At 40.7% G+C, this 10,418-nt stretch overlaps 3 protein-coding genes across 5 annotated transcripts in view; 1 reads left to right on the forward strand and 2 right to left on the reverse strand.

Moving 5' to 3' along the window:
• Positions 1–1,060: 1,060 nt before the first annotated feature.
• Positions 1,061–6,467, reverse strand: LOC113212508 (choline transporter-like 1). 2 transcript variants are annotated; one of them, XM_026431234.2, is made up of 15 exons: positions 6,314–6,467; positions 5,753–5,880; positions 5,471–5,616; positions 5,249–5,383; positions 5,056–5,169; positions 4,779–4,945; positions 4,536–4,625; positions 4,316–4,455; positions 4,020–4,206; positions 3,803–3,940; positions 3,562–3,709; positions 3,293–3,433; positions 3,052–3,211; positions 2,737–2,958; positions 1,061–2,619 (listed from the first exon to the last, which is right to left on the reverse strand). In XM_026431234.2, exons 2-15 carry the CDS (start codon positions 5,876–5,878, stop codon positions 2,383–2,385), a joined length of 2,151 nt encoding a protein of 716 aa, XP_026287019.1. In that variant the 5' UTR covers positions 5,879–5,880; positions 6,314–6,467; the 3' UTR covers positions 1,061–2,382. The 2 variants fall into 2 exon arrangements, with proteins under 2 accessions (XP_026287019.1, XP_052126940.1); XM_052270980.1 differs by lacking the exon at positions 6,314–6,467 and adding an exon at positions 6,092–6,110.
• Positions 6,468–6,601: 134 nt separating this feature from the next.
• Positions 6,602–8,365, forward strand: LOC113212509 (GTPase Era, mitochondrial). Of its 2 annotated transcripts, XM_052270982.1 has the most exons (7): positions 6,603–6,693; positions 6,881–7,097; positions 7,165–7,289; positions 7,374–7,545; positions 7,617–7,817; positions 7,903–8,074; positions 8,150–8,365. In XM_052270982.1, the coding sequence occupies exons 3-7, from the start codon at positions 7,180–7,182 to the stop codon at positions 8,317–8,319; spliced, it is 825 nt and encodes a 274-aa protein (XP_052126942.1). In that variant the 5' UTR covers positions 6,603–6,693; positions 6,881–7,097; positions 7,165–7,179; the 3' UTR covers positions 8,320–8,365. The 2 variants fall into 2 exon arrangements, with proteins under 2 accessions (XP_026287020.1, XP_052126942.1); XM_026431235.2 differs by having other exon boundaries at positions 6,602–7,097.
• Positions 8,359–10,418, reverse strand: part of LOC113212506 (elongation factor-like GTPase 1) — a 111,757-nt gene continuing 109,697 nt past the window's right edge. The window contains exon 18 of the mRNA XM_026431229.2: positions 8,359–8,648. Coding sequence (XP_026287014.1) covers positions 8,460–8,648 — 189 coding nt within the window. The 3' untranslated portion in view covers positions 8,359–8,459. The remainder of the gene's footprint in view (positions 8,649–10,418) is intronic.

Here is a 10,418-nt window from a genome sequence, read left to right on the forward strand (position 1 = left end):
ATAAATCGTTGTTTAAATAGAAGAAGAGAGATGACGTTAATATGGTAAATGACTTGTTCCGACTCTCCGACAACGTTTGTTCATTTATTTTACTCTGCATATCATCTTGCCCACCTTTGGCCTGGCCCAACTTAGTGCAGACCAGCTTGGCCCGACCCTGGTTGACTTTTAAGCAAGTTCCAGGGGTCCATAACTTAACGCATATAAGTTATTTATACAACATAACTAATAACGAATTCAAATAAAAGGTGAGGTTTAACATTATAGTGCATATCAGACTTTGATCCGGCACAAAAAGTCTATGACTTAATCTTTAAGTTGTCTCTCATACTTAAAAAGTTATAACTTCAACAATTACCATAAAGTTAAGAATTACGTGGACCCCAGACAAATTCATTTGTTTTGTTTTTTACTAGTTAGCTTTAGTTTTGGACGCAAAGGGAGCCGTTCAAGAATATACTAAATGTGATACAAAAATATACTTACGGAATGTGTCATTAAATAGATTGAATTAGGATTTTTGACCAAAGCCAGAAATTACAAACTCGTACACAAAATATTAGCAATTTTGGATCACATTGAACAACGCGCGATTGACGCGGTAAAGAGCCGTCTTGCAGAAGAATATCGAAATTATGGTGGATTTAGTCTTGTGAGGCAAGTTGCCTCAGCAGCTGAAGCCGCTGACCTCAGAGGTCTCTGAGGACTGCGATTGGCTGCTGAGGCAACTCGCTTCAAAAGGCTAAATCTCCTATCATTGTCAAAAAGTCATCAGAAGGATGATATCAAAACAACACCAGTCGTTTTGTCATTTTGAGATGCATAATGCTCGCAGTCTCCCATACTGGTACCCCTCGAAAGGCTGTAATTCATATGTATTCTCCTGGCGTACTGAGCTGGTCAACAAAAATTTGGACACATAAGCACAAGTGGTACAATAAGGTGACTGAGATTTTCGTGTTTTGGTGGCTGATCCCCCGTCTTCCTGTGCAGTGCATTACATTTGCATTAACAAGCCTCCTTTGGAGGGGGAATGTTGCAGTAACAAACCATCATCAAAAACATTTTCAAAAAGTGTTCGCCTTTATTTTTTAGATTAAAAATTTCATTTTAAAACTGTTGTGGTTGATCATGCAAATAAGGTCAAGTGCAAAATGCATATTAACATAAGTCTAATACTAAAAATTTTATACATGGCTGCCAATTTGCCATGAGAGTATTAGTTCCAATCATTCCAATCAGTAACACTTTTTACATTAACTACTTGTTAGAAAACTACCGAGATTTACACTACCCTTGTGCAATCAATTGCGCAATCCTCAATTGAAAATTCATTGTAAATCAGTAAAAAATATATAACTTTGAAAAGAAGCAAAAGAGATAGAAGATAAATAGTACAAATGGCAGGATGTACTGTATTTAAAATTATATAAAATCACAACCACTGAGTTGCCCTGGCAATTAAGTATTGGTTAACACGGAATACATAGTCAAAGTCTAGACTTAAGATCATAAGCTGTGACATGTAATTAATCTGAACTATTACTACAAAACATACAATTTACACTGGAGGGTTTTGAAGAATTAAGGTAAATGTCTCAAAACTGAAGTGTTAAGTATACCATGCACAAAAAGTACCCCTGGTGTCTACAGACAAATCCAAGCAGAAAATGGTACAACAGTCTGGCTCAAGATCAGATAATACAAAACAAAATTAATTTTAAAGTTAACTAAGCCATAGCAAAAATGACAAAGTTACAACCACACACACACTCACATCACTAAACATCAGTGCTTTTGCGAGGAAAATTAATTATGAAAATAATAATCCAGGATGAATATGTACGGCATGTGAGCTAGAACTAAATACATAATACTATATGAAATTATGGTTCACTTCCATATTTCAAGCACACTTCAGAAAAATGTGTGCAAAAGAAGAAGTGTCATAAATTCATATTTACAACAGAGACAGTCTTTACATGACAAATATTCCAATTAAGTTAATTATGGGCACAATATATTATCTTAATCTCAAATGTAAAAAATAAAATAAAATACAGTGACATATTTATTAAAAGTCTTCTAAAAAAAACTACACTTTGGTCAGTAATATAGCTTATTAAAGTCACCATGTTTACTAACAGTAGCTCTTCAATAATTTGAGGGTGCACCTCTAAAGGAAAATAACATAAAAGACTTACCCTGACATTTTGAAACCGATCTTAGACTGGCAATCTAAGGGCAGGACAGTGCTTCTTTTAAGCTTAATTAAGCATATAATGCAAAGTGTGAGCGGCTGCCCACAGTGAAAGTTAGACATCAATCATGATGTACAATACTGCAGTTACAGTTGATCCTAGACCTATATATCAGGTAATTTTACATTTCATTTATGGGTGTCAGTTCTGCAGGTTGGCCACCATCTTCATCAATAGTGTTTTGAGTATGTTCATCAGTCTCATCTTGACCCACATCTCCGTCAGCTGCCGATCGTTCATTGCGTTGAGCTATTGCTTGCTGCTGTAGCTCAACTACTGTGCTCTTTTTCCAATTACCAGTATCACCATTCATATTGTGATCCTCACACATACACAGGAATAGTGTATCGATAACAACCTACACGATGAGACAAAAATGGAGACAGTACAGTAATACACTAACAGTACAGCTACTAGAGCTCCAGCTAATACATCCAAATATTAGAAAATTGGTAATAGTAGCTAATCTACTTACCTCATAAATTGATAGGACACAATGAGCTATGAAGAAAGAAAATATTGCAATGACTAGAACAGGAATAGCATAAAACTTAAGGTTTTCATCCCGTTTTAAGAGGAGCAATCCTATGGATCCAGTAACGGCTGTCACAAAACATTTTCCAAGGAAGAGAATAAAGTCTCCAACACTATTCAACGTAGCCAGCTGAAGAGCATTGCTTACTAAAACACTAAATGCCTAAAACAGTAAAAAAAAGAAAAGAAAAAGAACATTGTTAAGGGAAACAACCACATAAAATGGTAGAGTACTGTACATAAGGTAGATACTTACTCTTCGTGCTGCAGAACAGAAATTAATGCCTTGCATTGCTATGACTGTGTAAGCATTGTGATTCATAAAACGTACACATTTTTCTAAGCAATAAAAGCAGCAAATGCAACACTTCAATCCACACTTGGCACACTCTGATGATTCTTCATTGTTTTTCAGTCTGCAATTTAAATAAAAACGTGGGTAACAAAAGAACTAAACTTATTTGAAATTAGTTAGATAGCTGTAATATCTGACTTACTTTGCATAAATAAAAGTGAGGATAAGACGAGGAACTTTCAAAATTGTTATTAGCATTGAACCAAGAGCCATTGAACCTAAATGGTAGCTAACCAAGTTGGTAATTGATGTCAAGACAGGAGAGCCAATACTCTTCTTTCCACTTAAAGAACAAATCAGAAAGAGAGAGAAGCAATAAATAATATAATATTAAAGAATCAGAATACAAAATGATGTTGTAACATCAAAACAAATAGATTAACTCCAGTAGCACCTTGAAGTAATACTTACCCATCAAAATACCATATAGCAACAGCACCTGCTATTACCATTTGCTGACATGCTAAGATAAATTCTGAAGTCCAAATTAGTCCAATAAGATACACCCACCACATATAACGAACCCAAGTAGCATCTATAAACTCCACAAACTTAAGAGCTGAAATAAGAGACAGATGAGAGCATAAAAATTAATGTGATACAAAAAAATGTTTTTCGGTAGGAATTAATTTTGATGCAAAAGGAAACCTACTTTTGAGCTGCCGCACAGAGACATTGCCAATACGAGGGGATAAGTTATCAGCTGATGTTGACAGTGGAGAATTTGTAACTGCTGACTGAATTTCGGGCTTGTCAAACATAGGAGCAAGAGATTTGGATCCAGGATAGGCTAGGTTAGAAAAGAGATTTTTGTTCAAAGTTGAAGTCAAAAAGAATTCATAGAACAGTTTACACAAAATTTTGCTTACTTGCTGTAGCCAGGCATACAATTACTGAGACCCAAAAAGCAAAAAATGCTAAGAGAGCTAGGAAAGTTACAAAGGGCTGGATGAATAAATATGGCATATCAATTAAGCATTCACTTGATTCCTTAAAGAGTTGGGCTAAAAACCCAATACGTTTGCGCAGGGCCCATACAATGAGTAAAATAATTACCTGTAGACAACACAATAAAGTTTATTTTTTACAAGAGGAATTTGATTCAATCTAACTACAGGCACAGGATATAGATAGCATGGATGAAAGAAAAGATTGGATCACTCACTGTGAAAATTGTCGCAAGTATAGAATACACAAGAATGGCTCTCTCATTGTGGATTGACTTGTCTAGAAGCTCACTATCAGGGGTATTATCAAGATTCCATTTAATACCAGCATAGGTATACCAAAGAATTCCAGTGCCAACTACACGGAAAAAATAAAGAATAATATTAGAGTTGTTAAATGAGATATATTGAAATGATAATTACCTGAATAAAACTCACCCACACATGCTATGCTTACAGCAATCATGAAAACATATGCTACAATTGAGGCAACAAAATGCAAGATAGCCACCAAAAATAGGGCCAGCACTGAAGACAAAAGAGAAAGATAAAGGACAAAAGGACAGCAAGAACAATAACAACAAAAAAAATTAGAAAAACACTTATCTGTTAGGTAAGGGTTTCTTTTTTTTCCAATAACTAATCAATGAATAATAAAAAGTGGAATATAGAAGGACTTACCAAGTGCTAGACCACAGAGAGCAAGTATTACTTCCCATGTATCATACAAATCTGAAATAACTTGCTCAACAGTATCCCATTCATTAAGAAAGCTATATATTCCCCCAATAATTTGAGTTGTAAGCTCTTTCACTGGTCGTGGTACACAGCGATGCAAAACAGAAATGCTGCAACAAAATAGACACCAGATATTTGAAATGTGTAAGCTTCAAACCTCATTAGACAATGATCAACAAAGAATTTCCAAAGATTAACAGAATGCCCTACAGAAACTTGCCTGTTGTAAACTGGAAGAGGGGGACATGGGCCAAGAGGGTACGTTAAAGAGTCTGTTGACTCAGCAATTTTCAGTCTAACATCACTTAGCTCACTTTGCAAATCAAAATCATATCTAAAAAACATAGAAAAAAAATAATTAAAGGTAGAATAATGACTTCTTAAAACCTCTCTTAAATTTTCAGTCAACTTACGTGCACAAAGATGTACCAGTCCTGTTCCAAAAGGATTTCAAATCTTGGAGGGTATTAATATTTCTATCCGGACATTGTTTAACACAAATCTGTAAGGATTGTTTCAGATTTTTCACATCCAAATAAAAAAGATATCTAAAAAGAGAAATAGCCATATTATGGGACAATCACTTGGTAAAGAGCTAAATTATATTTCAGTCATTCTTAGAAAATCCATCATACGGCTTATCACTGGTGTCCAATCCTGAGAGAGCAATGTCTCCAATCTTTTCATTCTTTTTGACTCCACAGGTGTTACCATAGCTGTCATAGCCATTTCGTAAGCGTAGAGGATTTCCATACACCAGAGCAAATGCAGCAATCAATATCTGTCAACAACGCAAAATTAAGGTTGCTTCAATATGTATTTGGTAAAATATAGATAAATTAATTCATCAAAATCAGCAGCAAGTCCAAATTGATTTCATATCAATTAAGACATTAGGATAATTCAATTAAACTTACCATGAGCAACCAAAATAAAATAAAAAATGCCAACCATAGCACGTCAGTACAACTACGTTGTTGATTGGTGCCCTTTTGAGGCGGTTCTGGATCACTGTCTTCATCACCACAACCACAGCAACTCATTCCTAGCGAGAGAAAATTGATTTAAAATTTTGAGGGGCTGTTCTTAGTGTGAGTTGGGTTGCAACACCACTTGAGTTTTCTTTTTTCTAATGGAATTTCATTAACCCCACCCACACCCCCATTTGGTTAACACGCCCACTCGTACTTCGGTGCAAAACATAACAGGATGAATTTAAAAATTTACAATTTTCGTAAGAAAACTTGATACCATACTGTTTAAGAAAGAAAAACAGGTGTATCGAAATTCATTCAATACTAAACCAAACGCATAGATATAAACTCGGCCGGAGGGAAGGCAAGATTTTATCGCAATGGGTAGTGGACGGCAACAGTCAGTTCGTACCGTACACACGTCAACGTAAAGGAACAACAGATGTGGATAATTTAAACAACATTCTTATTGTGTCCTTGAGGATAGAGCTTGTTCACACTTACTGTATGGGAGGTCAGTTGCAGTATGAAGAGGAAAATGGATGAAACCAGGTCAGCGGGACAAGTATTTAAACTTGTTCTGTTTACATGATACCAAACCACAGATGCTTTTAAAATGGACAGCCGACAAAATGGCCGGCGTGGCGTGGGATTTGTTTGGGAGTGCAAAAACAGTGGAGGGGGAAACTATCGCCGGTCTTTCAGCCAATCAGATGCAGCCTGAGATTTGATTCCGAGCAACACAAACGAAGTGGTGCTTCTCTCATCTTGAAGAGGCTCTAGGGTCTGGGGTCTGGGGCAACTCAAGAATCATGCATAAGTCCGTCTAGCTGAAAGTTTTGCGTCTATTTTTTACTGTTTGTGAATTATATCTCGTGTGTCAGGTGCTGTGGATGTATCAGAACGATGTGAACTCTCTACCATTTAAATGTAGTAGGATAAATCTCTATCATATCGTCTGTCTTATTCTTTTAAAAATCATCTTTAGATTTCCATTTTCAAAGAGGTTATACTGCTGCAATTGTTTAAGATGTGGTGGTCTCGTCACACTCTGCTTTCTTGCTTAAATAGAGGGAGTCTTCAGAGTAGGGTCGATGTTGTAGCGAGTAAGCTATTGTTTTTCTCCGGTCCAATACCTAAGGAAGGGTATCGGAGTATCACAAATGAAGTACCCTCACTGCACGACACACCACGACCAGTATTTGGAAAAAAGATAGTGAAAGTAGCTCTTGTCGGTCGCCCAAATGTTGGCAAAAGCACACTCATTAATCAAGTGGTTGGTCGAACTGTAAGTATTATTTTGTTTACTCATCAGCGACATTCTTAAACATATCCTATTAATTATTTATTCTTAGACTTGCCCAGTTTCTATGAAAGCTCATACAACACGAGCAAAAGTTAAAGCTTTTGTGAATGAAGGAGATACTCAAATTGTATTTTTTGATACTCCTGGACTTGTTTCCCCACAAGAAATATCCAAGTAAGTTTCCTACTTCACAAAATTTACTAAAGTACTCCAGTAATTTTGTTACATGTCCTGCTCTAAACAATTTTCATATTTTAGATATAAATTTGAGTCTGAATTTTTGAGAAGCGCTGAAGAAGCAATACAGGAAGCAGACGTAATAGGAGTTGTTCATGATGCCTCTTTTACGAAGATTCCTGAACTAGATCCTCTAACTCTCCGCCTTCTGCTTCTGTACCAACGTAAAGGGAGCTTCTTAGTGCTAAACAAGGTACTTGTAATGCTGTCTTTGCCCTTATTTTCATCTTAAGTCTGTTTTTAATTAAAAAAAATTGAATCCAGGTCGATGCTTTGAAAAGAAAGCATAATCTCTTAAATTTGGTGACTGCATTGACTCGAAAACCCAAGTCTCACATTGTTGGCTCAGATAAACTCACTGAGCAACAAGTTGTTGGATATTTAAAAAATACAACATCCTGGCCTCATTTTAGCGAAGTTTTTATGATTTCAGCTCTTAATGGAGATGGAGTTGGAGACATTAAGGTATGAGTGTGTTAAATTTTGTTGTGCAGTTTATCACTGGATAGAACTATATAATTTCTTTTTTTTTTTTTTTTTTTAATTAAAGGAATTTTTGCTTAATGAAGCCCAACCAGGCCGATGGTTAGTGAAGCAGAATAAAGTCACAAACCCTGACAAGTTGGCTATTGACTTTGTTAAAGCAGCGTGTTTAGACTTTCTTCAAGATGAAATTCCTTATACTCTGACCTTTAAGCTCAATTATTTTGAGGACTATGAAGGTGAAATTGGGAACATTTTTGTCATATTATTTTATGGAGAAAATCACTTTTGACTGATAGCCTTTTCTTCTGCAGATAAATGTGCAATTGAAGTTTCTGTGATGACAAAAAACAAGCGACATTACAGAATGACAATGGATAAGGTGCGACCCATTGCAGCTTATGCAGAATCTCATCTTGCTAGTGCACTCGAGAAGGAATGCCGTCTCAGAATACAAATAACAACAAAAGATACGGACGAATAACTCATTCCATAATAATAATTATGAATAAAACAAGTAAAACCCAGAATGACTGATAGTATTTATTTATTACAAGAGAAATTTACACAATCCAGTACAGTGTTCAAACCATCTAACCCGACAAATTGATCGGATTATAGGCGCTATTTATTTTTTGATAAAGTACGTTGCTTTTCCGCGTGCTCTACAATCTTCATTGTCACTGGCAGTCCCTTCCGCCGCCGCACATTGTCCATGTAATGACGAGCCCTGTTGCCGGAGTCAGCCTTCTCGCCAAAGTGAAGGTACTCTTCCTCGGTTGATGGGACCCAGAACGGATCCAAGTCGATAACCTGCAGACAAAGATTTCAGAACAGTTATTCAATAGACAACCTTGGCGTACGAAATCGGTACTGTTCTGTCGCCAGGCGTAGGCGTCCAAGGTGTGGCTCGGGTGCAGGTTGGGTTGCCTACGCAATAGGCGCTTCGTGCAACGTAAACCAACCATCAGAGACTCAAGCCGCCTGCGAGGTAGTCAACCCAACCATCACTGCACGGCGCTTACAAAGCACGGTACCTAATACAGATTTTCAGAGAGTTGCGAGTCCCGGTTCGCCTCGAGGGCCAGACGGGTATCTAGTTACAGCAACTTCTTCGGTTCCACTAACCAGCCTTAGCACTCGCCGGCCCCGCAAACGCCGATGGAGGCTAACCCATCGACAACACCCCGAAAACGCCCCAAAAATTGAAAATTTGGATACGGTGACGGAAACCAGAGAAACCACAAACGTGGCTAAGTTCGAGGCACGGCAGGCACTCCCCGGCAGCCTGCTCCCGGAAGCGGCCGTCGCCACCGAGTCCCGCACCAGGGTCTGGGCTTGCTGGGCTGGGCCCTGGCCAGGCTGTTGCCCCCAACTACCATCATTCAGTTATTGCAGCCTTTAAAGTGTTTGTATTTACACTGCAGGTCGCCGGGGGTACGGCGCGGCGGGGAGCCGCCGGCCCCGCCGTCGAGACGATTGTCCTGGCCGCCCCGCCCCGCCCCGCCCCGCCCCGCCCCGCCTCAGGCCAGGCTCCAGCCGGGTCCACTGGCGCCTACCTCCGGAAGGAACCGCGTCTCTCTCCCTCATCCGCTGTTGCTGGCTTGTACGGGGAGTGCCGGAGCCAGCCCCAGCCCGGGGCCCCGGCCCAGCCCGGCGGACAGGGACAGGGCTTTATCGTCTGTCTCTGTCCCTCTGCTGCGGAGGTTCTGGCCGCCTCTGGCCGGCCCGGCCGCAGGCCCCGCGAGTGCGACAGAGAGCGCCCACCGCACGGCGCGGCCGCGTCGCTTCCGGACGCGATCCTGGCCGAGGAGCGGAAGTGAGGCTGACGCCGGGAGGAATGCGCCCGGCACAGGGCCGGACACAAAGCGGGCGGGGCGGGGCGGGCAGGGCCTGTTTGTAAAACGCGATAGCGGCGAGGAACGGCGTAGCCCTGATGGGGCCGCTGACGGCAATGGACGGATCTTAACTACCGTCCAGGACAGTCAGATCTGATTCTCCACGAAGCGGACGGAGCCCGCCGAGCTTCGCACAGGTTCGGGTCGGCCGGCGACATCACTAACTGTCCCCGCGTCAGTCATCGTCTATTTGGCGTCGTTTCGACACATTCTACGACAAGTCTAAAATGATCCTCATTCGTCCGCATTGTACAGTCACCAGTGGTCCACGGCGCTTTCCCCGGTCGTCACCGATGTCACTGGAGAAAGTGACTAAGCATCCGCAGCGCCCCTGGAGCAAGGGGTGAAGCGTGCCTCCGCTGGGCCACAGGAGGGTGAAGGGCTGAAGAAAGGGACGAGGCATCCGCAGTGCTACTGGAGGAGAGGACGAAGCATCCGCAACGCCACCGGAGGAGGGCTTTGAGAGAAGGATGAAGCGTCTGCAGCGCCACTGGAGGTGGGGCCGAGACGGGGGGATGAAGTGGAGCTCCAGATTCCCGCCGCAATTGTCCACTTCCAGTCCAGTGCTATAACTGAAGGAGGGCCGAGTCCGCCCTGCCCCGCCCCGCCCAGCCTCACCTGGACCGTTTCATTCGCGTCAAACGAGTGGAGGCTCCAGCCAGACCACGCCCCACCTGTCCCGCCC

Source organism: Frankliniella occidentalis, unplaced genomic scaffold (assembly GCF_000697945.3).
Source record: "Frankliniella occidentalis isolate FOCC.00 unplaced genomic scaffold, Focc_3.1 Scaffold145, whole genome shotgun sequence".
NCBI classification, from domain to species: domain Eukaryota; kingdom Metazoa; phylum Arthropoda; class Insecta; order Thysanoptera; family Thripidae; genus Frankliniella; species Frankliniella occidentalis.